This window comes from Epinephelus fuscoguttatus, linkage group LG15, assembly GCF_011397635.1.
Source record: "Epinephelus fuscoguttatus linkage group LG15, E.fuscoguttatus.final_Chr_v1".
NCBI classification, from domain to species: Eukaryota; Metazoa; Chordata; class Actinopteri; order Perciformes; family Serranidae; genus Epinephelus; species Epinephelus fuscoguttatus.
In genome coordinates, this window is record NC_064766.1 from 10,725,313 (window position 1) to 10,753,038 (window position 27,726).

Here is a 27,726-nt window from a genome sequence, read left to right on the forward strand (position 1 = left end):
TGAAGAAGTTGTGGTCACAAATCTTCAAGATCAGTCAAAGTGAGAATTCTTGATCCTGCTGACATTTAGGTATTTAATGCGCTTCCCTGTGGCGTTTGCTTTGCACTTCAGCTGCCAAGCAGATGTCTTTGAATTTATTTTGATGTAGTCTCTGTTGGGGGCGCTCTTTTCCTTTAATGTTCATCCATTGTGGCTCTATCATCTAACCACCAGATTCTTGTTTGGTTTGTCCAAAAAAAATTGCAATTTCTTTTTTACAGTAATTTGTTTCAGAAAGTAGAAAAACAGATTTTTTTCTGTATTAGATAGTTGTATTTGAAAAGTTAAGGCTTTATATGAGACGCTGCAAACTGACATATTGGTGCCTGCAAGTTGGGTTGTATTTTCCATGTTCAAGTGAAAAGTCTTTATGACTGCCCTCTGCAGAGTTGTAAAGTGATGACCCCATTGTAGTTAGAAAAATATGACCTCTTGAGTTCCATTTGAGGACAATTAGATGATCATCAACCTTCTTAGATGAGGGAAGACTTTCATGACTCTGTGGCCACCAGGAGATGAACATTTATTCCAGTTGTAAATGTGTGTGTACAGGGCTGTGCTGGAAAATTGCTCAACTTTCCAGGGTTTTATACTTACTGTTTTATTTTCTGTTTCTGTCATCCAGTTTGCGGAAGGTAACAGTAGACATCATCATAGAAAGGTCATGAGGTTCAGCAGCTCTGTGTTCGGTTAGACTCAACAGTAGAAAAACCACTTTCGATCAGGTGATTCTAAATGTAAACAAAGTCACATGTTAAAGAGTAGGAGCTGCGTCTGTCTAAACTCAAAGTGTCAGTAAAGTCATTATTGTGTGGAATATGTATGGAGAGACAACGAATAACTTCATTTTTAACACCATGTGTCATATTCAGAGGTCTGAAAGGTACCTGAAAGTGTCTTAGATTTAAACTACATGACTGTGTTTGGTAACATATCAAACCAATGAACCAAAAGTTTAACTTTTTGAGGTGGAATTGTGAATTTTCTGTAGTTATCTATAGATATGTTTGAGATAACACTCTGCTGATTATCACAATATTTATTTCAGTCCCCCTTTATTGCCCCCCTTATGTTGGCAGTTATCGCCATAGTAACCACAAGAGATGGGAGTTATACACCCCGAGGTGCAGAAGCTGGGGATATGAGGACAAGCCCGAGGGGAGTGTGTGTGTGTGTGTGTGTGTGTGTGTGTCCTCTCTCTCACCTCACTGTGAAGTCGGCCGACAAATAAACCAATTTGTTTGTTTTGCTGATGTCGCCGGGCAGCATGTTTGGGCAGGCAGGTTGGACCATACCAACTGAGGGAGACAGGGGGAAAGAACTTGTGTTTGTATATGTGTGTGCGCACACACAGACACACACAGAAAAAGTAGTTTCTTCCTAGACTAAAGGAGGTGACATAATTGCCAACCAATCCTCTGCTGCAGAGAGTGTGTGTGTGTGTGTGTGTGTGTGTGTGTGTAGGTGTGTTTGTGTGTGTTTGCATGTGTGTACGTGTGTGCATGTGTGTGTGTCTTAACAACAAAGGCACCATCAGTAGCTAAATGTCAGCAGACACCTTCAGCCCTTTGTGTGTGTGGAAGAGGTTGACCTGCTCCTCTTTGAAACTAATAAGCTGCTTGTCTTTGTGTGTGCGTGCTATTCGAGACAGAGTGTGTGAGCCTGTGTGAGTGTGTGTGTCCTGCCAATGGGGAATAAGCAACCAGTGTTTTCACAAACTGAGCGGCGGGGAGGACCACAGACGAGGACGGGGGCTTGTCTGAGAGGAGCATGAAGCTGAGTTTGTCAGCTTTATACTCCTGCTGCCTGTTAGCATTATGCTTGGTGAGTATGTTTTCATGTGCCAGATATCAGGTGTGTGTGTGTGTGGGGGGGGGATGTGTGTGTGTGTGTTTGTACTAGCTGATTTTCTGGATCTAATTAGTCTAATTGGAGAAATGTTTCACAGTTCTTTGGCTCCACTTATTTGTTTCTCTCATTGATGGATGAAAGGGGTAAGTGTGAGTTTGGATTGTACAGCATTTTTAAATTAACTCTGGCACAATGTGAAAGTTCTAGTTTATTTTTCTAACTAGTTGTTCCAGTAGTACTGAAACTATCACGAGGACCATGACTTACAAACAGTAATATAACTCATAGTGGCAATAATAGCAGCAGAGTGCAATACATAATGTCATTGTGGTTCCTCTGAGTGCTGTGCCATGTGCTTCTTACTATGTGTGAATGCTGTTTGCTGCGTGTCTGTGCGCACATGATGGTGATGACGTGATATGATGAGCCATGCTGTACTTGAGACAATCTGCTGACTGTTTCTGTCGACATTAAATTGAAGTGAAGTGGGTTATATGATACCCTCTCCAATATATTTTGTATCTGCTTCAGGTTAAACTAAGATTATGTTGTGGCGATAATGCACAAAAGTGTGTGCGGATATAAGAGAATAAAGGACTAAGTGTAGATGAAAAACAGGTGTTTCCTTAAAGAGACCATTACATATTATATCAGAACACCTGGAAGTGTATTAATCCATTATTCCATTTACAGGGAGGCTGCGTTTAAAGTCTTTGTTGTTTGTTATCTACTAATTGCGCATAAAGTATTGTTGCAGTTAGCAGTTTGATAAATTTGTGCACTAATTTAGAGCAGTGATGAATTATTGCAAGGATGTTTGTCTCAGTATTTCAGCAATTGTAACTACAGCCTTCATGATTTTAATAGATGTCTGTCAATCTAAGGCAAGAATTGTTTGTGGTCATGCTATCGCCATGTGTGAAGTGAAGTGCTTGCAAAGATTGGCAATATGTAAGGGAATGCAAACTAACTGAGATATGACGGTAGAGTGTTTCATTAACCACAAAAGCTTAAGACTTCTATGGGATGTTGTGTTCATGCTGCACATTCAGAACCATTCAAGGTCAAAAACCTGCTGCTTCTCTGATGATGCTGATGTTTTTCAGTCAGCACTTTGCTAACAAATGGCAGTCATTCAGTATTACCAGAAGCAAACTGTTGCAACATATACAGTAACTATAGTAGCTGTGAAATAAACCTCTGAAGTGACTTCTTTCAACTTGAGATCTTGCATTGTGCATCTGCTTTCATGTCATTTGCTTCTGTGTTTTACTTGTAAGTACAATGTGATGTGTTCTCTACAAAGATGTCACATTGCAGCAGCAGTATTAGTGGTGCCAGAGTAGCAGCATGATAGGTATCATTCGTATAGTATTAGCAGTACTAGCATCAGCAATAATTGTAGCATAGGTAGTGGTAAAAGCAGCAGTATATAGGTACTTTGATTCATATTACTAAAGCAAAATACCATCAATTAATAAGTCATGATGTATAACAAACTGAGATATCAAGCAGTGTATAAAGTGATTATAATCAGTTCTGCCTTGACTGTATAAGCTGCAACATTAATGTGGTGCTTACATGTTAACGCATTATTGTAGGCAACTGTGGCTCAGAAGTAGAGCGGATTGTCTACTAATCGGAAAATCAGTGGTTTGATCCCCGGCTCCTCCAGTCCCCATGTTGAAGTATCATTGGGCATGTTTATCATTTACCACTTACTTACTTACACGTAGTAAAGAAGCATCTAATGTTGCAACATAAACAGTACCTGTAATAGCTGTGACTAAACTTCTGAAGTTACTTCTTTCAACTTAAGATCTTGCATTGTGCATTGTGCAAATTGCTCCTGATGGCTGTTCCATTGGTGTGTGAGTGCGAGTGAATGGTTACTGAGTAGCAGGTGGCACCATGTATAATAGCCTCGGCCACCAGTGTGACTGTGTGTGTGAATGGGTGAATGTGATATGTAGTACAAAAGTGCTTTGAGTGGTCGGAAGACTAGAAAAGCACTATACAAGTGCAGTCCATTCAATAGTTATAACCCCAAATTTTAATTTATATTTTTGTGAAATGGCCCATTTTGCATAGTAAGTACTTTTGGTACTTTATGTATATTTTGACTATAATGTTAAGAAAAAGATCTGAGTACTTCTTCCAACACTGGTGTTAGTGATAATAGCAACAGCAGTAGTAGAAGTAGTAGTAATAGTAGGATCAGTAGTATTATCAGCAGCACCAGAAGTAATAAAACAGCTGTACTGTAGCTGTAGTAATACTGACATGAGAAACAGGGACAGCAGTAGTAATATTGCAGCAGTAGTGTTGGTGATAGCTCACAGCAGCAGTAGTCTTAGAGAAATAGCGGTAGTTCAATCATTAAACAGTGTTGATCTTGTTATTTAACTTTTAATTATTTACTGACACGTTTCCGTCTGATGAAATGGATTAACTCAGTCTGCACTTTAATGAACTGACTGCACTAATGAAGCCACGCGCTGCAGACAAATTCATTTCCTCCATCGTTTCATGCGGTCAAACATAAACTGTGATGGGGACTTTCCACCCAGACCTTCTTATTGTGCATGTAATGGTTTTACTGGAACAGAAGCCAGCACAGTTAGCTCTGTTTTTCCAGAGGTGCACAGGACGGGCCCGTAAATCAACTAAACTGCGTCTTCAACTTACATACATTTATAATTGTACTGGATGTGCCATGAGGAAAAACGGTTACATGCTCCTCTCTCAAATTTTATGACAGCCAGAGGGGGAAGTGTGTTATTTTAACACCTTTTGACAAGTAGTGTGCTGCTTTGTAGCCATGTGTACTTTGTCTATCGCTCAGATGGGAGATGTTAGCGTTAGCATATTTGGTTTTCTTTTTTTTTTCTTTGCTTCTACAGTTGGAAACACAAAGGAAAGGAAAATGACACTGCTCAACATCAAGTAGGCAAAAAGATGCCAAAAAGCTTTCACAGTTTTGCTGTCCAGGGAAAATGTCATAACTCTAAAATGTTCTCTGCTCATGAATCTGAGACCAACAGCCATTTTTCAGCTTGACAACCCTCAGATTTTTAGTCCGAAAGATTCTTTAATTTTCCGACCATTTTCCAAGCGCACAGAAAATCCTTCTCAGTGAAGGTAAAACATAAAAAGCACAAACACTGGAGTTAGGTTTTCACCTGACTATGATGAAATTCTAAACTGTGAAATGCAAAGTTCAAATGTATAGGGACAAACAAGCTTGAGGTGCCTGCATATGAGCTTCTTCCTGTGTGTGTGTGTGTGTGTGTGTGTGTGTGTGTGTGTGTGTGAGGGTGAGGGTGTGTGTGTTTCTGCCTCTGTGGAGGTGAGTTTCAGTCCTGACTCAGCGTGTTGTTACTGTAAACACCTGCTTACACACCTGCTGCCTCCAACATGTGAGTGTGTGTGTTTGTGGTTTCCCCAGGGGAGTCCTTGGGCGTTTCCTCTTGGTTGAACTGTGTGTGTGTGTGTGTGTGTGTGTGTGTGTGTGTGTGTGTGTGCTTTTATGGATACACAGCTCTTTGTATTTTAGGGATTGTGTGTGTATTTTACTTCTTTTCCATTATCTGTTGTGAATATATCACTAATCATCTTTCATAATTTTGCTAATTGCAGCATATAATAAAAAAAAAACCTTAGAAACCTGAGAATACATAAAAAATATACCAGTTTAATAAAAATACTTTTTGTGTGTCTTTAACTTTTAACAACTGCTTGGAGACTTTTTGTTAATTTAATCCGACCAAGAATTCAAAATATTGTTGTATGTAGCAGGACCTTGTGCAGCATGAATGCAGCTGGCAAGTCACTAAAATGTTCATGATAATAATGATGGTGTTGGTAGTTATGAAACCAGCATGTGTTTGTAAGATAAAAGGCACTAAATTGTTATAATGACAGTCAAATGAGACCATCTTTGAAACAAAATAGAACCACATTTCTCACAAGTCCCTTTTCTTTTTAGCATTTATTGTTCTCTCTTTATCAGTACACAAACTTTTCCACTCTAGTCAACTGTAAGAATGTCAACCTGTTTTTTTTCTCTGAACTTCACAGTCAGCTTAAAAACAAGGAGTTGCTCCACTCGCTCATGTTTCAAGGTTTCATTTGCTCAACAGCTTCTTGACAGCACGAGGAGAGAGCTTTGCACTACCTGTGTGGGATTTAAACCAGCAAACAAGCACATAGAGTAAACCTGACTTATAACTTCAGGACAGGGCCGCACAGTATGGTGAAACAAGCGCTGTATTGCGATTATTTTGACAGATACTGCTCTTTTGATATGAGAGGGAATTTTCATGAGATAGTTTTTGCATTAACGGGGGTCTGTACCAAATAAAAATGTTCCCTTACGCCTGGAGTTTGATTTGTAGGTAGGGGCATCTCTGTAGCACTATGATGTGTTTTTATAATGGTGTGACACATTTTACCTTTATCAAAAATTTGTAGCTTTTGTGATAGATATGACACTTGGCCATATAACGATTTTGATAATATTTCGATTGAATGTGCTGCCCTACTTCTTAATATTTGTCAAAGACTTTTTTTATGGTTTGGGTTATATATCATTTTATTATTGTCAATAATTTTGACCAAATACCTGTGAAATCAATGACTCTCGGCTGAACTTTATGCTTTCGTGTATTTTTTGTGTTTTATCTGTGCTAATTAGCATAATACTAACACTCAACTAAGAGTTAGCGAAATGGGTAAACAATCCTGCAAAACATCAGCATGTTAGTTGTCATTGTGGACATTAACAATGTTAGCCTTTAGCTCAAAGCACAGCTCTAGTGCAGCCACACAAAGCCTCTACCATGTCTGTAAACTCTTGTAGAGTCTTTTTGGTATTTTGCCTAATCACAGACAGTACTGTTGCAGTTATTCTGTCATCAATCTTTAATCCATATTCTTGTATTCCTGCTACTATTGGAGAGAAATATTAAGACAGGTAGACACAGACAGACAGACAGAGAGAGATGTTATGGTATGCATGTTCGTTATGTTGATCTTCCAGTGGCCTGGAGTCACATGACAGAAACCTCTTTCTCTCTCTCCTGTTTTCTCCTGCATTCCTTGTCTCCCTCTTCTTATTGAACATTGCTTTGTATGCTCTCAGTTCTCTGTCGCTGTCCTCTCTCTCTTTCTCTTGCTCTCTGTCTCTAGTGTTGCAGTGTGGAAATAATAAAATCAACTCTGTTTCCTTTTTAGGTGCTGGATAGATGCAACTCTCTCTTTCTTGCTCCCTCTTGTGCTTTGTCTTCCCGTCTCTCGAATATTTGTTTTCTATCAGTGTCACTTTCCTCTGCTCTTAATTCCTTGTTCTTTCCTTCTCTCCATCATTTTAACTCTTTTCTTCATATTTATGTCACTGCTAGCACTCTTCTCTCTCCCTCTGTCTCTCCCAGTCTCTGTCTTTGTCTCTGTCTCTGTCTCTCTTACTGTATATGGTCATAGAGGCTCAGCCTGGCTGTTTCTGTACAAACTTACTCAAGGTTATTTTACAGAGCAGAGTTGTTCTCTGATGCTGTGGTTGTATGCAGGCATATTTGTGCATTATGTGGCCAAAAATATGTGGACACCTGAGCATTTTACCCATATGTGATTGTAGCCTATATGACTAGCTCCCAAGCATCTGGTTTCTGCAGGGATTTGCTCTTGTTCAAACACAAGGCAGACCAGTCAAGTGTTTCCACACCAAACTGGAAAAACCATTCCTTTATGGAGCTGGCTTTGTGTCTGTGGGGATTGTTATGTTGAAACAGTAAAGAGACAAACACTGTTGGAAGTTGGAAGAAAACTACTCTTTAAAATATCATTATGTGTTGTAGCTTTAAGATTACCAATAACTGGAAGGTAAAGCCATATAAAGCAGACCAAAAGTCAGGGTGTCCACATACTTATGGCCTCATAGTGGAATTGATATTCCATAAAAACATATACCCAAAAGCCATTGTAAATCTAGCGCAACAAGTGGCAGTTTTTGGAGTCATTACATAATCTAGTTGTGATTACATCATCAGTTGCTATGGTGACTTCACCCACAGAGGCAGTGTAAGTGTGTAAAGGAAGGATTTATATGTAGATTACCCACAGTGCTTAACTCCAAGGTCAAGGTTAAGAGCAGATGAGCTTGACGTCAATGCAGGGAGTCACAGAGGGTGCAGCCGGCAATATGTTTATGTATGACTGTCAATAATTCATGGGGAGCTTATAGTGAGGTTATACAGCTGTCATCAGGCTGCTGCATACATATTTTACAACAATCTAATGTACTTTACTCAGAGATGAACGCAGGACTGTGGTTGGAGGTGTACCTTATGTGATTCTGGCTGTTTGAGAGCATTCTGATCTCAAACCTGCATGGTCCTCATTTGACCATAATTTGCTGCTTTTACTTTACCTTTACTTTCCCTATATTTACTTCCCTTTAAGTTTGTTGACTTCGGACTAAATGTTAGAGAATGGAGCTTATGACAGAAGAGTTTGACCCTGAAACTATTATTACTATTCCAGTTCTCTGCATGAAGCTGGCCAACAGATAAGACTGTAGTTGAGCTGAGCTGAGTGTGTGTATTACATCTGCATTTACGCCCATTTTAAAATGTGATCCAACTGTGTGCAGATACATTATCTGGACAATGACATTTGATCCACAGACCTGTGCCTGTAAACCTGGTATTAATAAGTGTTTTGTGGTTCTGGCCACATGACATGTTTTTTTTCCTGTATCCAGATACAGATCACGTCATTGTAAGAGCTAAATGGAGTAATAAAGCCTGACTTCTAGTACATTTATATACCAATATTATCAGCTGTTGGGTTATCATGAATATATCAGAGTCTCCATGTTGGAGAGATTCAAAAAAGGAAATTCAAATGTGTCTTACAGCACAGCAGGCCCCAATTGCAAAAACAAGAGAAAAAGAAACATACAGAAAATAACACCAAAAAGAAAGCAAAAGAAATACTTAAATTATGAAGTTCTGTAGATAGTGATGAGTTCACGGTGCGTGCGACATATACATCATGTCCACTTTAGACCATGTGCCTCCACTGTTGATGATCTTTAACTCTAGGGATAAACTGAAGATTGAAATCTTCTTTTATAGGTTTATTTTCCCTTATCTTTATCTACTAAAGCCATCTAAAAACTCACTGATTTATCTTAAAAATGACAAATAAATGGTCTCTCTGAGGTTAAAACAAGAGAGAGGTGTCATGTATTGAAAGTTTTATTAACATCAACTCCCACGTGGATGGAATATTTTAAGTGTTTGTTATTTATTGTACTCACTCTAGCTCATGTTTTTATAGGTTTACATTTCTTAGCAACAGTATTCCAAATAGTAAGTTTTCATCTCCCGCCTGGGTCAAACTGACAGAAACTGTTAACTTTGTGTGTGTGATTCAGAGAGTTTGAAGTCAAAGGTTTCATCTTAGCCTCTTGCTAAACCGCTTTGATATAAAACATGTTGTCAGGCACTGTGTGTGTGTGTGTGTGTGTGTGCGTGCGTGCGTGCGTGCGTGCGTGCGTGCGTGCGTGCGTGCGTGTGTGCGTGTGTGTGTTTGGATGAGCAGGAAACCTCCTTACACCAACTGTCTCTGACCTGTCTTTAACGGCCCGTGGCAACGTCACCCAAAGAAAGAGACAGACAGTTTGGAAGCAGGCGGCAAAGGAATACCATAGCCTGAGTCATCCTTCCTTCCTTTGTCTCTATTTAAAGATCTTCATCCCTCCATCCTCTCCAGCTGCTTCTTCATTCCTGTCCCTGGTAGGAGAATGGAGAAGGATTTTTGTTGCCTCTTTACAACTTGGATGATATTGTCATAGTTTCATAGTTTGTTTTTATCAGTAATAATAACATTGTCGTAACCAAGTTAACCATAAGAAAGGTCCGACAGGTCCGCAAACACAAGCAGTCAGAAGAGGAAATTCTCTATAATGCTCTACAAATTTATTTGCCAAAAATTTGGTAAAATCATCACCCAAACTGTCTACAGTGAATATCCATCACGTTCACAGGCAGACTTCCTGCTTCATCTTTAATAAATTAGTCATATGAATCTGCAATAACTGATCGATTACTTAAATAAAGATAATTGTTTGTGGCAGCACTATCTGTGAAATGCTTCCTAAGGAAAAAAGCACAACATTTTTTGTGATGAAAATCAAAAACACAGGTTTCTCTAACCATAACTAGGTACTTATTTAATTGAACCCAAACCTAAAACTAATCAAACCATAACCATACTGCTGTGACATCATAAATTGGATTCATTTTTCAACAATGATATATTACAGTTTTGGACAACACAGAAGAAAGATGATGCCAAATGATAGATGAGAAAACTAGAAAACAGTGCTGCCTGGTTTGTTTGATGTCAGGCTGAATTAAAGGGTAGCTTCTACCTAGGTGGTTTACAGATTGTTGCATCTGTATCCATTCTCTTACGGAAGTAGATTTTAAACTTATAGGTTTTCTGAATGGGGCCTGGTTTACAGAACATGACAAATCAAGCCAAGTTTCTGAATGTCACTTTAGAACATTAGCTCGCTAGCTTCCTCTCCTCTTTTGTTTGCAATAGTTCATTAGCTGGGTTAACCACACTGCTAATGAAATTCTTTGAATTTCCAATAGAGGCATCAGATCAGAAAACGTAGTGTTGTTCTAAAGAGCAAGGACAAATTAAGTATTTTTGTCATTTTACTTAAAGGACTTGTCATCATTCACAAGAAGAAAGGTAGAATACAGAAACTTAAAAATTCATTTGACAGTGTTAATCTTGTAGTTTTCAGTACTGTTGCTCCTGACCAGACAGACTGACAGACTGACAGACAGACTGACTGCCCATCTGGCTGTCTGATTGAGTGGAGATTGCTACACAGAGCTGTTTCAGTGTCTAACAGAACAGCTCGCTGACTGACATGTTCATTTCACTTAGACTTTCATCCCTGATAAAATAAAGTCAAGACGGTTTGTAGCTGAGTGTGTGTATATGTGGAATGTGTGTGTGTAAGTGTGTGTGTGTGTTTTAGTGTGTCACTTTAAGAAGTTAGTATTTTGAAGACAAGGTCAGACCTCCCTCCATTCATCCCTTGTGTCTCTCTCAGTGTCTCTTTTTCTCTTTTCAAAAACATTTGCCAGCTCCTCTTGCTCTCTGCAGGGTAGTTAGCTCCCCTACCAGAGATGCTAATTATTACCATGTGCCTCGCCTTCATGCTACTAGAAACACACACACACACACACACACACACACACACAGTGCTGGCATTGTCACCGATGACGTCCGTGCCCACCGTCGGTTTCTTGATCCGAGCCAGTTAGTCACATCTATGTGTGTTTAAGAAGGATTTGTCAAGTCAGCCGCGCAAACAGCTTTCTCCATGTTCGACAAATCCGCTGCAGATTTAGCTTCACTCAGGTCTGTTTCATGCGTCTCTCACTGTTTGAGTCAGGAGATGCTCTTCACTCTGATTTCCTCTGAATTTTTTATTCTTTTTACTTAGTCATCCTCCAGTCACAGAAATCCTGAGATTGTTCCACAGCTCATCTCTGGTCATCGGCAGTTTCAGTTACAGCTGTCACAACATTTCACGTCTGTGTACGAAAGCACATTAAGGCTTTTTAAGTGTTTGAGAATGAATATTTACTTTTTTAATGCAGGAATTCTTTGCATTTGGAGATTTTTGTGCATTAAGTGTAACTGGTTTGCTTAAAACAATAAACACATAATGTGACACACTTATCCAATTATAGACAATACACAAAACCAAAAATTACACAAACAACAAGCATTACATGGGCATTCGAATAAAATGAAGTAACACAAACTGTATATGACATGCAAGTTTCCTGTCTTAATCTTGATTTTTCACCTACTCCTTCTCCCCTCACACCTCGAACACACATCTGAACTTCTCCTCCTTTATATCTAGTTTACCTTTTATCCATTCTCATTGTCCACCAGCTTATCTTCTTCTTTTCCTCCTCTTATCGTTTTTGACTCAGGACAACATTTCCAAACTGGCTGAGCATCTCCATTTAATGCACTCATGTTCCTCAATCCCAACTGATGGGACCTCCCTGTTTCAAATTACCAGTTTGATAGACAGGTCTTAATGGTTATTCTGCACAGAGAGCTCCATCATGCCACTCTATACATTACAAACTGCATTACCCATGTCTCCTCTCTCTCCTCTGCTTTCACACACAGCACCATTTTCTTTTTGTGTCTTTGGCTTTTGATTTGCCATCAAAAAATATTACTGGTTCTTCTGTAAGATCCTAAACTCCAATTCCCATGATGCTTCTGTTTTTTGCTTTCTGTTCTCCCCTCAAGTTGTTGCCTTATGTCATGCAAAAAGTATTTGACTCGTAGCGCTTGTTTTACTTCACTTGGAGTACAAGTTGGGTGGAGTTAAGCATATTAATTACACTGTCAATCAGAAACAAGCACTCAGCTGACATTCATTTACTTTCCAGTGAATTCTCCCAAAAAAAATCTGGCTCTCTTTTCTAAAACTTTCTTTGTAAATGTGACAAACTCCTCCCGCCTGGTATCCCCTGGAGGATAAAACAGAACGCCAAGAATCCTTTTCTAAAAGAGCTATTGGATTCAGATGTTGTGCGTGGGAATCTGCTGATAGTACCTTTAGGTAGGCTTGATTTATCGCTTCACTCGGGGAGATCAGTCAGCAAGTTTTGAGGTGGTTAGTCACACTGTGAAAGGTGAATTAAGTGCATCTGCAGTACTCTGAGGTCCAAATTTATGCACATACACTCACACGTGCACACACACACACACATACATGCACCATCTGGTCTTGGTTGAGTGGAGAGAATGACTAAGCATAATGCGATCAGCTTTCTCTCTGACTGTTTTGTGTTGTGATGTCTTAGATTGCAGCTTTTTGTGGAATATATACATTCAGGGCAGCCGCAGTGTTTCTTTGTCATTTGTTTCCTTAGGTTTGTTTCTTGTGCATCTTTTTGTACAATTGATAGCCTTAGGTTTGATATTCTAGCTTTAATATATTAATGAGCTTTGAAACAAAGTTCAATTCAACTCAGTTCAATTAACAACACGCATTTGTAACAATGGACATGCTTTATTCTGTATGACTTTATAGGCGCCAAATTTACATTTAAAAGTTATATAAAAGAACATAGAGAGTAAATGTCTCTCTCTCTGTTGTCTCTGGCAGGTGATATCACACAGAAGGGCTATGAGAAGAAGCGATCCAAGCTGATTGGAGCCTTCTTTCCACAAACACCAGGTAAAACTGACTTTCCTTCACCTTTTAATGCAGCAATTTTAGTATGATATTAAATATTTTTTGACACTTGACACTTTTCTTTTACCATGTTTATTGTTATGCACCAAAACACCAAGGCAAATTCCTCATATGTGAAACATTTCTTGGCAATTAACCTGATTGTAATTCTGAGTTTGCTCAACCAAATTGATCTGAATGCTCTTGTGATTCTATTCCCATATATATTAAACACACAGGAGTAAAATTTACATTATGTTAAAATGTGTGTCCTAATCCTAATAGAAATTGCAAAGTGAAAAGCTTGTATTCACTACATTCTTTCATAGCTGATACATTTGGGTGTCCAGGATGTTCTTGCTGGACTTGATTATAGATGCATAAAACCTAAGTCTCCTTTTTGGGTAAAGTTGAGAGTAGTGTCTTTTTCTTTTACCTTTAAACTGGTCTCCCCATGGTGGGTAGGGGATATAGTTCATACACTGTTGGTGATTTGGTGAAATCCTTGGAAATTTTGGAAAAGTCATGGAATTTTGATGTGTAATGACAGTAATTGTAGCAGTAATCTTCCATGGTTAACCTTCCACGTACTGTAACATAACAGCTTATCTATTTTCTGTAGCTGTTGACATGAAGTAGCCCTAATACCTTTTTTTCATTTTCACCCTGCCTTCCATCTGTCCCTCCATGTATGCTAGCTGGAACTATGTTTGAATGGAGTTTGGATCTGATATGTTTGAATAATGCGGGGCAAGTGGGGCAAGAAAAAACAACACAGTGACTTTTAGATTTAACACGTAGGGTCATGAATCCCAAAGTTTCCATACCTATGCCCCACTAAACATTTTAAATTGAACCATATTTTTGAGATTAAGCAATTGGCATGAGCAGCCCAGGGAATTCAACCGTCACTCAGAGCGCCATTGCACACTTGATTTCATTTTAACTGCTCTGAAAGCAGAGTGTGGTAGTTCCTATGTGCAGATCATTATGTTTTTTCAAGCAAATTAACCAGTGAGCCAACCAAACTGTCGGCTGTCACTCCCCCACTCAGGGAGCTCTCCTGCTACGTGTCTGTGGACTGCCCATAATATTACCCTTAACTTTTGGAGTTAAGTGTACTATACAGTTCTGTTTGTGTCACATATTGTAAGTGGTCATTGGAAAATATATAATGGGGCCTGGGTCATGGAAAAGTTTTCTAGTTTTATCCTTGAAAATGTGTGGGACCCCTGCCTGATGGCACATTGTTGACATGTTGGGGAAGTTTAACCAGGACACAGAGTAAAATCTCTTTTTAAACTTTGCCAAAAGACCAAAACTAAGAAAACTTTGGGCACTTATGTGTTGGTTTTACACAGAGAGAATTTTTCTTATAAAGCTGGTAGTGATCTTTGTTTCACTGAAAGGGCCCTGCGGGGAAGAATACTCATTTATTTATTTAGATGTTTTTGTTTTTGTCCAATATGTGCTGTTAGGGTTTGGTTTTCTTTTAAAAGGAAACTGTCGACTCTGATTTTCCTCTATAGGATATGTGTTGATTCTAGTCTTCATACATTTAATAAATCATCACCAGTTGAGTTGTTTTTGGTAACAAACCACGGATGGATGTTATTGAGTCCGACCACAAAGGATTTAAAGTCCATTTCGCAGTAAGACGCATCAGGCTGACTGCTGAGGATGGGACTGAAGCGTCACAGACACACTGGCACTGCCAAAGCTATTACTGGAATATATTCTGTGTGTGTGTGTGTGTGTGTGTGTGTGTGTGTGTGGGCGCACGTTCATAGGGTGGGGGGATGTCAGGAAGTGCATTATGGGAAGGAATGAAGGGTGTGGGATGGAGAAAATGTGTGGTATTCACATCCAGGCCCAGTGGGGGGTCGTCCCTAGTTCACTATTGGGGGACCGGATGACACACACACTCCCCTGCGCACACACACACACACACACACACACGCACACACACACACACACACACACACACGCACGCACACACACACACACTGTATTCTGACACTACACTGCTCATTCCTTCTCAAACCTGTATGCACTTTTACCAGTAACACTTTGAACACATGCACACAGTACTCCCCGTCTGTCATTTTAAGGCCTTCTCTCAAACACACATGCACAGACTCAATCACACACAACCAGCAACACAATGCTTCCTTTCTCTCCATCAAACATATCTGTGCATGCGAGTGCACACACAAACACACACACATGCACATAGTAACACAGTGACTCAGTTTTCTTCCCTGTGATGTGTTTCAGCTCTAAGTCCTGTTAATCCACATTGCTTGGTACACAGTCAGGCTGATATCTTTTGATTAAAGCAGTTACAGTGCTCAAAGCAATGGGTTTCCTCAGTTACCAAAGATTTACAAGGTTTCACACTATGGATTAGGTTTAGTATACTCAGAGGGGACTTTAATATCATGAGATTTAGCTTGTGTCCTTTTGATATCAGCCATAAAAAAAGTGAAACTGCTTACCAGCTATCATCAATTAATACACTAGTATACATTTTTAAGTCACAGACTAGAGAAACATCGATGCATTGATGTAAGGTCACCTGTAGGTTTTGTGTGGAACATTTTAAAGGCTCCTGGGTTTGGCTTTTTACTGCTACCATCTTGGAACCTTCAATTTACTTTGGAAAATTGCAACCTGGTGAAACATGAGACTTTAAAATGCATAAGACAATCTTCATAAAGTGACAGCTTAAAACCTGTGGTACATCCATTCATCATCTTTACCAAGCCAACCATCAGTGGTTAAAATAACATCACCATCATCACCAACAAAATGTTTTTAACGTTATGAGCATTTAGCAGTTCGATTACATGAGAGATAAAGGCATTTCTCACCATGATAGACCTGGACCACTGTGGATACAGGCTTTTGCTGGCCTTTAAGTTTAAATGTATACTGATATTTTACTATTACTCCGAATATGACAATATTCTGAATTTGACACTGGTCACATGAACAGCATATTCCGTTTGGATATTCCAAATTAGGCCTTAATCCGAATGTAGCATGTTCCGATTAAGGCATGTTTAATATGTAGATCTTTTTTTTTTATTTTTAGGAGCATTCTTTGGACATGTATACATTGTATTCAAAAAAATGCATCTCCATTGGGGTCTTTACTGCAGTTTGCAAAACAGTCTCTCGCTGGTTTGAAAAACTTTGAATTGAAAAAATCCTATCTTGACTCAAAGACACACAATGACACAAGTCGCTCCAGCTGCTTCGCTTTCATCAGAGTATGCATGGCTGCTTGTAAAGAAAATTATTAGTGAAATATTCATTTTCATCAGCTATGTCAACAGCTTAGTAGGGATTTTGTCTTTGAAAAATAAATAGGGCAAAAATCAGATTATTTTGTGCATGTAAAGATAGTCACTGTTATATCCCTTTCAGACAGCACATGTGATTATGTGGATGTGTGGTATCATTGATTTAATGTCCATTTCTGGTTGTAATACCAGTTCACCAAAGCTCAGAATGCCTGTTCAGGAGGAGGGTTATGAATGGGGGTCGGCTGATATATGTTGACCTAGATAGACCAGTGATGTGGGTTTGACCCACCTTACTGTGACGGTCTGAATGGGATATCATAGTCCAACATCTTCCCCAAGTCCACCAAGTAAATGTACACCAAAGGGTAACACTCATGACCTCACCAGTATCCTTACACAAGTCAGTTACTGGCCCACTGTTCCATGACCAGCACAGACACACCTACAGTGACTCTCTTGAAGGGGAGGTTAACCTGTCTGTCAGCCTGGTGTAAAATTTACTGAGGAAGCTGGAGTGTGATGCTCTGATAAATTGACCTTCCATGTTTTGAACATAGGAGCCAGGAGTCCATGGACACAGACCCAGAACTTCATGCATTTATTGAAAAGTCAGACAATATCGGAAGCCGCCAGCTTCTCAGGAAGAATATTATCAACCCCCAGCTGGGTTTCTTCAGCTAGGACTGTGACCTTGGTCAGAGTGATTGGCAGGACTTCTTTTGACTTTACTGGCATTGTCCTCCACACGTGGGTATGTCAGTTTTGTTCAGGACTTCCTCAAAATTCCTTCCAACATCCAACAATACCCTCAGCCAATGCCAGCCTAAGAACATAGACAGACCTGTCAGTTTGCTTTCGTTCCCTGGGGCTACGGCACATTAGGTTGGCAGAATGTTAGGTGTTTTTTGCTCATTGTTTGAATACCACTGTCATTTAACAATTGTCTTGCCAGAACCTAACTCTAACATTAATTACACCCAAACCCAGACAAATTCTAATGTTTTGTAATTTTTTTCAAATTCTAATCTAATTTATAACCTAAAATACTGTTTGTTTAACACGTACACCCACGACCATCTGATACATTCTTTAAAAAACATGTTTTTCATGTTCAGGACTCAATCTAATATTGTTCCCACTGTTTTCACAACATCTCAAACCTGAATAGTCAGACATTACGAGAACCAGGAAAGTCTTCCTGTTCGAAGCCACTCCTCTTTCAGGAATCTGGCAAAGCCTGCAAAGCCCTCCCTCTCTTACACATCTTATACACATTTAGATAAAGTGAAAGACCTGTAGTCATTTCATATCTTTCAGTCATCAGACACCTGCTCTTGTCAGAAAGCAACATGGCACAAGCGATTCAACTTGATCAAGGAAGATTTTGCTGCTCAGTCTGTCTGGATCTACTGAATGATCCAGTGACTATTCCCTGTGGACACAGCTACTGCATGAACTGCATTAAGAACCACTTAGATCAAGAGGATCATCAGAGGATGTACAGCTGCCCTCAGTGCAGGCAGACCTTCAAGTCAAGGCCTGCTGTGGTGAAAAACAACATATTGGCATTTGTGTTGGAGGAGCTGAAGAAGACTACAGTCCAAGCTGCTCCGGCCGATCACTGCTATGCTGGACCTGAAGATGTGGCCTGTGATGTCTGCACTGGAAGGAAACTGAAAGCCTTCAAATCCTGTCTTCAGTGTCTGGCTTCGTATTGCGAGAAACACCTCCAGCCTCACTATGATGTAGCTCCCTTAAGGAAACACAAGCTGGTGGAAGCAAGTGCAAAGCTCCAGGAGAACATCTGCTCTCGTCATCAAGAGGTGATGAAGTTGTTCTGCCGTACTGATCAGCGTTGCATCTGTTACCTCTGTTCGAAGGATGACCATAAAGGCCATAACAAAGTCTCAGCTGCAGCAGAAAGGACTGAGAGGCAGAGAGAACTTTGGGTGACTCGTCATAAAATCCAGCAGAGGATTCATGACAAAGAGAAAACTGTGGATTTGTTCCATCATGAGGAAAATGCTGTAAAAAACTCTGCTGATAATGCGCTGAAAAACACTGAGAAGACCTTCACAGAACTGATCCATATCATGGAGAGAAGAGTCTCTGATGTAAGGGAAAAGATTAAATCTCGGCAGAAGACTGAAATGGGTCGTTTCAAAAAGGTTCGGGAAAAGCTGGAGCAGGAGATCACTGAGCTGAAGAGGAAAGATGCTGAGCTGGAGAAGCTCTCACAAACAGAGGATCACACTCATTTTCTATTAAGTTACCCCTCTTTGGCATGTCTCAGTGAATCTAAAGACCCACCCAAACTCAAAGTGCGCCGACTGCGGTACTTTGAGAAGGTTACAGTGGCTCTGTCAGAGGCCAAATATAAACTGCAGGAGGTTCTTGGTGAAGAATACGCAAAGATCTCAAGGACAGTAAATGAAGTGGATGTTTTACCATCAAATCAACAGGCAGAGCCCACGACCAGATCTGACTTCTTACAGTACACACGCCAAGTAACTCTGGATCCAAACACTGCAAACGCACATCTGTCACTATCCAAGGGGAACAGAAAGGTAACTTTCATGCAGAAAGAACAGGAATATTCTTCTCATCCAGAAAGGTTTGAAGGGTGTTGGCAGGTCCTGAGTAAAGAGAGTCTGACTGGGCGTTGCTACTGGGAGGTGGAGCGGAGCGGGAGAGGACTTTTTATAGCAGTTGCATACAAGGATATCAGCAGAGCAGGACACCTCAGTGATTGCCTATTTGGATCTAATGACAAGTCTTGGGCATTAGATTGTTGCCAAAATAGCTGTCAATTCAAGCATAACAACAAAAAAACTCGCATTCAGCAGGAGGGGACCTCCAGAATAGGAGTGTACCTGGATCACAGTGCAGGTATTCTGTCCTTCTACAGCGTCTCTGAAACGATGACTCTCCTCCACGGAGTCCAGACCAAGTTCACACAGCCTCTTTATGCTGGACTGTGGCTTTCAGATGAGGCTACTGTTGAGATGTGTTAGCTCAAGCTGACAGGAGTTATTGAAGAGCAGATATCTGCTGTCACTCAAACGGGATGCAGGAACACTTAACCAGTATACGCATGAAAAGTAAACCATGTAAGTGAAAGTACTTAAAGCATTGTGGTGTAACTATTGATGGATGTCTAAACACTCTTACTATTGTGGAGGTAAACAATGTGTTATTTTATTAACTTAGTGTACTATTTGTTTTTACTTTTGGGCTTTTTTAAGAGACTTTTTTTTAAAGAAATAAGAACATTGCTTCATTTTCTATGTATGTTTGTACAGTATATAAATTAACATTCTGCTAGAGCATTGTTTAGATTTTAAATTCAATTTTCAATTTTATTTATAAAGTCCACAAATCACAGTTGACTTCAGAGGGCTTTACAGCATATGACATCCCTCTGTCCTTGGACCCTCACAGTGAATAAGGAAAAATTCCTCCCCAGAAAACCCTTTAACAGGGAAAAAACAGTAGGAAACTCAGCAACCTGAATGAATTACTATTATAGACTACAACAAACCCGAGATGGATGGGGTAATGGGAAATGAACTACGAGGTAGGCAGTCAAAATGGCGCATTTACTGTCTGTATGTGATGCAGTTTTGCTAGATGTTTACAAAGATTGCTTGTGTTTCTACCCTTACATGCACAGGAGGTGATGAACTTGTGGCAGCAAGCAGTGTTGGCATCAACTGACTTGCTTTGCACTGACTAAATGACTTGGTTACATTGGCAGGTAACAGGCCAACTGATTAATGATTCCCATTGAACTTTGTCTCCATCTTCCCTTTAAGTGGTACCAAGTTACAGACTTGTATCCAGGAAACAGTTTGAATTTATTTGGAAACTATGGGCCCCTAGAATAAAGTGCTGGTATCTATGTTTACCAACTAATCTGCCTAACTTACAGACTTTTGAGTCTAACGTTACTGTGCTTGTTCACATATGCAGATAGTGAGTACACACTTTGAACTTAACCGACCATGTAAAGTCTACGTCTTCAAGTCACATTGTGGTTGACTTTGATTGGCAGTGCATGTTCAAAATCAATGACACTCCCGCACAGTGGCTTCTCTGTGAGTTGGCACTAATACAGTGGTTCATTATTCATATTGTGATTGATGATTCATATCTTTTGATTCATATCTAACAGGAAACAAAAGGAAAAAAACAGTAGCGGGTTTCCGTGTGACATGTACAGTATGTCATCACAAAAATGTTGCTACTCACATTTGACTCCATCAGATCCTGCCAGTAAAAACAAGCAAATTGTCAGGCTGAAAGTATCGTCATCATCATGTGAACATTGCACAATTAGTTGATACTAAAATAACAATATGGGATCATAAATGTCCCACTTCTTTTGTATATTTTACTGCCTTAGCTCTGAATATGTTTCTGTAATATTACCAGGAAAAACACCAGTGCACTCTCTGAACATTTGTGTTGCTTGGCTGTGATAGGCATATATGGGGGTTTAAAGATTCTACTTTATTTATTCATGAAGATTAAAGTCATAATTAGTCATACTAGGCCTGTCTAAATGTAATGGTTGGAGAATGCAAAGCAGACAATCCACAAGCTATGTGGTAGTGGATATGTTTCACTTATACAAACAAATTTGAATTCAAAGCTTAACTAAACACATTATGTCAGGAAACATCTGCAGTCAGTGACACAGGAGTTTGGGGTTTAAAAAGTCTTTTGTTGCTTTATTGTGCTCTGTATATTTTATGGAGTAAGTGAAACATTAGTCTTTTCCTGTTAATATTTATAAAGATGAGGTTCAGTTGTTTGTGATCATTCAATGACTTAAATTCATTTTAACTTGATGCGTGAGTTTGATTATGGCTAGGTATTGTGTTATACAACATGTACAACATCATCAAATATTTGATCATCTTCTTAGTTTTCTTCACATATTCAGTTTTTTGATATTTCACCATTTGAATAATATTTTTAAAGTGCTTTATTTAGCCAAAGGTCTTGAAAGGCTATTGGGTCTGACATCAGGTTCATGATATTGATAAAAGTATTGTTGTGGTGTCATTACCAAAGTTATATTGGCACTTGCATTGAAACACTTCAAGTGACACTCAGCTGTATGCAAGCATGATGATGCAGACTTGTCGGTGCACAAACCTGTCCAATGAATGAGTTGCTTGTTATGTTTCTAATTCTTGGTTAGTTTGTATGAAGTCAGTGTGAGCCTAAAAGGTACACCTTGCTTTGAAGAGAGTCAAACTTCTGGCAAATGAGATCAACCACCTCTTCCACTGTTCAGCATTTATGTACTATCCCTCTGGGAGCACTTCAGCTCATCTCTTATTCAGAGCAGGCTGTGAGCCCTGCAGTGTGAACTTTTTTAATGATTAATTAATGATTAATTCAGGCCTTTTGTTAGCTAGCTTCTCTTCACTCGTCTTTGATCCGGGAACACATTACAAACTTTGAATTATACACTAAGAACAGCTGAGAGACTCTAAAGCGGAGATAAGATTTAGTGTTTCATGTTCCTAAAATGATATTTATACTGGTGGGAAAACTTTCAAGTAATTGGAAGACATCTTTTAAATTTGTAGTAAGATTTCTTAATATGCAAATTTTCATTTCTGCTCACTGTACATGTATTGTTTTCATCTGTAAATTGAAATTTGTGTTTTATCAAGGGCTGATAATGTGAGCCCATGCTCCATTGCATGTTTCTGGTATCTTTTTCTTTCAGTTTTTAAATTAGATTATATTTTTTAACATTATTTTGTATATATAATTGTTGTATTTTAGTATAGTAATTGTTATTTCTTTGTCAATGGTAATTAAGTTTTGTCTTAGTTGTGTTAAATCAGGTATGTGGTCCAAAGCAAGAGTGTTTTTAGTGTAAAACAAAATCAAACCTCTAGGGACTGCAGTCCACGGGTGTTTGCTGTTACTTTTTAAGGTAGTTGAGGTACTGTTGGTGTCAGGGTCGTCCACCTCATCCATCTCAGTTCTTTACTGGGTTATGTGTCTCTCCACCTGCAGTTGCTGACAGAAAAGGAATGAATGAGAGGCTTGTATTGATTTCCTTTAAAGTTTCACTGTGTGCGACTGCTTCAAATCGTGTTTGGAGTGTTTGTTGTAAGGAGTATCAGATGGATGGGGTACAACTGGGGAATTAACATGATGTCAGATGATTTATTTAGCAATGTCAGCTTCCTTGTTGTATTTTCCCGGCAGAAGCTGTATTGGTATGTTACAAACCACACCCATGTGACACCTGGGAATTTCTAAAACAAACAATAAAGAGTACATGAAGATATGAGTCAAGTGTCCTTGTATGAAGGGTTCTTGCAGTTAGACGTGTGTGGGAAAATACCATGTGTTAGCTGTTCATCTTTTTTTTCTAATTTACCCAGTACACACTCCATATTTTGGCTGTCACTTCCAACTAGCAGGATGTCTGAAGCCAGATTCAGTAGAATTACTTGTAATCTCTGGATCAGCAGTCATATGGGCTAGATGTATAAACGATGGGCATGTTCACATACCACGCATACACCATTTCCTGCATGTTAACTGGTAATGTGGAGTAAGAATGTGTGCAGCTTAAAGATAATTCAGACCAGATGTACAAATGGTTCCATAGAGCCAGCCACATGTATTATCATAAAGTGGAGATGGAAAAATAAAGAGTTGTTATCTAATAAAATAAAACAATCTTAGTTTAGGTTTTTATCCAATTTCACTGATTCATTGTAGTCTACACTGATCTGTTACATGCCTAGTTGAGACACATTTAATTCTAAAAACGTTGTTTAATCACTCTGAAGGCATTATTTTTTACCTTATTGTGAAGCACTGTTTCAAGATGAATGCTATGAACTAAATTATGATCAGCTTTCTTAAGTGTAAAGATGGTTCAGATAAAACTGCCAGTGATGGTTTACAGGTTTATGTGATGAATAAATAATAAATGCACTATAGATAACCTCAGCCGTGCGTAATGACAGCTGGTCCAGCGCCCTGGGAAACCCTCCCTGCAGTACAGTCTGTGAAATTGCACTTCTTTTTATTGACAGGTTTATAGATTGGTGGTTATTCGGAAAGTTATAAAAACAGACCCGTTTTTCTGCAGATGCCCTGCACAAGCAAACAAGACAGCCACATAGTCTGCAGTCATATCACCAGCTCTGTATTCTGGCACAGCTGAAGGCTAAGATGCTCACAAAGACAGTGCTAGAATGCTATGTTAAACAGGTTCGGTGTCATATTTAACATGTTTCCCATCGTACTTAAGCACTGGATGATATGAGTGGGTATCGGTATTTGATAGATTTAAGGTATTGACAGGCGTAACCCAGTACCAACTAGTATAGAATCGTCTCAAGTCAAATCATACCTGCATTCGATCCTTTTTGTGCCGCAGTCTGATTTCGGATTGTCCTGACTCCCTGCAGGATCAGCAAACTCTCTGTTGCAGCCATCTCCGAAACTGCCCTTTTCCTCAGTTTAGCATCTGCACTATTAGCATAAGCTAATGCAGCAGCAGCTAACATCAGACATCATTAAACCATCTCAATAAACGATACCCAGCCCTTCTGGACAGTGTTGGACAAGTTTAGATTATGACCTGATAATGCTGCTACAAGTCGGAGAATCACCAAAGTAATTGGAATTAATCTTTTGTCATGAATTTCAGTACCAAATTTTGTGCCATACCATCCAGTAGATGTAGCGATACTTCACAAGATAAGTGAAAAATTTGACCTGCTGGTGGCGCTACAGGAAAAGTAAGAGAGTCAATAAAGTCATCAGGATTTACTGTATTTTCTGGGAACCATGAATATCTGTACCAAATTCCACAGCTATCCATCAACCAGATATGGACATAATCCAGTCTGGACCAAAGCTGTGGACTGACAAACTGACACTGAAATCCCGAAAATTGTAAATATTGCATAGTTTTTCTGTGACTAATAAATAAAAAACCAAACAAAGAAATAAGTATAAAGAGTCTGTAGACAAAAGAAGTTGACTAAGAAGAAAGGAGAGAGAAATAAGACATTTTTAAAGAGGAAGTAGAACGAGTCAGGAGGGGGAAATCCATCCGTCCAGACTCCCCAGAGGAAACAGCAAAGCGAGGTATTTCCCAGACCTGTCATTTGTTCCGGCGCTGGCTGGTAGTCGTTATATGGTCGGCTAATCAACTTTTAGCTTTTCTCCTGAGCAGTGACGATACTCTGAGAGCTCTAATGAAGACAGACGAGGGTGAAAGTGTGAAGCTGAGATGGATGCTCATAGATCAGCAGCTCCGGAGCGGTCGTAGCTGTCAGTAACAGGGTGGTTATTATCATCAGACTTATTGATTGGTGTGTAGGGAGGTTATTTTACTCTGTGAGTGTGTGTGTGAGTGCAGGCGTGGGGGTGTGTGGATCGACCTCTGTTTCTGTATCTCACAGGGCAGGTTTGGTTCAAGAAAAAAGATTTTAGATTTGTTGTTTTTAGGCATTTATAGTTCTTTATGAATGCATTTATTTTCAATTACACATGCAGTTTTTATCCTATAGCTTTTTATTGTTTGTAGGAGAGTCAGAATTCAACTTTATCTCACTGAATAAGTTTTACTTGAACAGTCTGTTCTTTGTGTGTGACACTGCCAACACAAAAAATAGTGTCAATAAGAAATGTGTTGCGGTTGTCTCGGGTAACAGAAAAAAATGCATAGTGGTGAAGTGGTGATGTGTCATGTATCAGAGTTTTTCAAAGTCGGACACTGTGAGGCAGACAAAATGAGACAACTGCACTACAACCCCATTTTTGTTTATGTTTTGGCAACTTGGATCATCAAAAGTATGCTAAATTAGCTTTTATCAGTTGCTTTTTGCAGTGTACCCATTTATGTATAGACAACTGTCACTGGATTACTTTGATACTGAAGAACACTTAGAAACATGAGATTCTCAGGCAAGCTCTGGAGTTACAAGGATTGTCTTATTTAATGATGATGTTTCAGTGTGATGGACATTGCAGATAATATCATTTAGAAGTGTAAGTCACACTGGATCTAAAGATATATACATCATGTCTGTGTGTTCAGATTTCACTGAGTTCCTCCAAGTAAACTCTGAGAAGGAGTATGAATTTTGAAGAAAATTGCAATATTGGGGCACCCTGGGGTTTCAAAAGCACCTTGATTGTGGCCATGAGCTGTGAGTCACAGCCTTTGCTGCAGCTGCTGACCGTGTTGGTGAAAGCACCAAATCTGCAGACTAATTACAATAACTATCCTCATATTGTTTGTAGAACACTTGTAGGTCTGTACCTCTGAATTCAGGTCTCTCACTGTGAAAAACTTCTGTTGATTTCTTTGCAAATACATATGAAAAAGCAAAAGTATACATGTACAAAATCATACAGAATACACAAGGAATATACAAAAGACAGAAGTGTTTTTAGAGATAGATTTTTAATTTGGAAACATGAAGGCTGCATTTTAAATCCAAACATTTCTGTCCCAGGAATGGATCCATCCATGGGCCAGGAGAGGAGGACCCCGGTCACCCCGTCCTCGTCTTCACGGTACCACCGCCGGCGGTCTTCTGGTTCCAGAGATGAACGTTACCGATCAGGTAAGAGGAAGGGTTATCCCTGACCATACATTTTGTCTGTCAGACCAGAAGAACTCAACACTCCCAGATGATATCACCAATGTTGTGTTAATGGCTGACTTGCTGACAAAGAAATATTTGCTAATCACTATGTTAATTAGCTTCATTAATCACCTCATTAGCATAGTGGGTCGTGTGTGTGATAACTTAAGCAAGACATGGCAACATTTTTTAATTTTACATCTTTCCAATAAAGGTGATGCTGTGATAATAATTTGGAGGTCGTATCTGCATGTATTTGCATATCAATGAGGAAACCTGCTTTTATAACTGCTATAACTCTTTCATACTTTAATACATGGAGTTCATAATAATATCCCCCATCTGTAGAGAAGTGCAGAGACATAGACACACTGTACTGTATGTGTATTAAAGAATATTCTGTCCCCCATGTGATCCTTTGTATATCAAGTACTCAATCTGTGTTATGTTATATTTATGAAGAAAACGTTTTCTCACATGCCTCCATAGTAAACAATGAATCAAAAAATGGAGAAGATTCTTGATAAACTGGAGTCATATGGGTCCACATTTAAAAACCAGAAAACTGTATTAAAACATTGGACATATGCTCAGTGCATCCCAACATATGAATTTTTGCTGAAAGTGTAGTTTAAAAGTGAAATAAAAGTGAAACTTGTCTGTGCTCCCTTTAAAGCCAGACCCCATTGACAAAAACAGTTATTAGGAGCTTCTGGTCTACCACTGCCTCAATTGGTAGTGTGTTTGGGTTATTGTGAGACTTTTACTGATCTAAACTAACCCTTTAAAGGCGCTGTATGTAAGAATGCACTCAAATTCAAAATACTGCCGCGAGTCTTGTCCGCCCCACCCCCCCTACAGATTCGAGGTTGCTGGACAGCGGCACGCTGGAAACTGATTTGTTTGCCCACGGGCGGCTGCCGTGGCAGGGCCGCATCGCTGCGTCCTTGATCTTCAGTTTTCCAACGGACCGTTCGTTTCACTTACAATTTAGTTCTAAATACTTAGGTCTAAGTGAAAATACATGGATACATTAGACTTGGATGATACTGCACAAGTTCTACAAGTGTTTTTAAACAGATGTTTTGATATAGTTTTGTTGTTGTTAAACTCAGCCCCCCCAGGATTAAAAGATTTTCTGTTTTCTGTTTTTTGGATTCTTCGTTCACTGTGGAAGCATGTGAGAAAAACAAAGTTTTCTAAACAAATTCTGCCTATTGCAGGGTGAGTATTTGATATTTAAGAGGTCATTTGGGGTCTGAAGTATTCCTTTAAAGGGTCACCACCAGTTTTACACATCAAAGTCATGATGTGACATGGCCATTTACCATAGGACACTTTGAAGTTGCATTATGGGAAATGGAAGATCCAGTATTTTTGGGTGCTTGGTCCTTATGCTAGGGCCTAATCTTGACTACTGCTGCTTAAATCTTGACTGTTTTGTTTTCAATCTATCTATCACAAGATCCCAAATTTAAAGAAAGTGTAGTATTAAATCCCTGGTCAGCATTTTTAATTTATACTCTCTGATTATCAGTGCCTAGTTTTAAACAGGTCAGAGGAATGTGGAGGA

At 39.3% G+C, this 27,726-nt stretch overlaps 1 protein-coding gene across 6 annotated transcripts in view; it reads left to right on the plus strand.

Moving 5' to 3' along the window:
- Positions 1-27,726, plus strand: part of LOC125902101 (disco-interacting protein 2 homolog C) — a 251,250-nt gene that overhangs the window by 121,026 nt on the left and 102,498 nt on the right. For 5 of the 6 annotated variants that reach the window (XM_049598230.1, XM_049598233.1, XM_049598231.1 and 2 more), the window contains exons 2-3: positions 13,124-13,195; positions 26,022-26,132. In XM_049598230.1, coding sequence (XP_049454187.1) covers positions 13,124-13,195; positions 26,022-26,132 — 183 coding nt within the window. Of the gene's footprint in view, positions 1-1,625; positions 1,864-13,123; positions 13,196-26,021; positions 26,133-27,726 lie in introns of those variants that run through there. The other variant, XM_049598235.1, reaches the window with a different exon arrangement.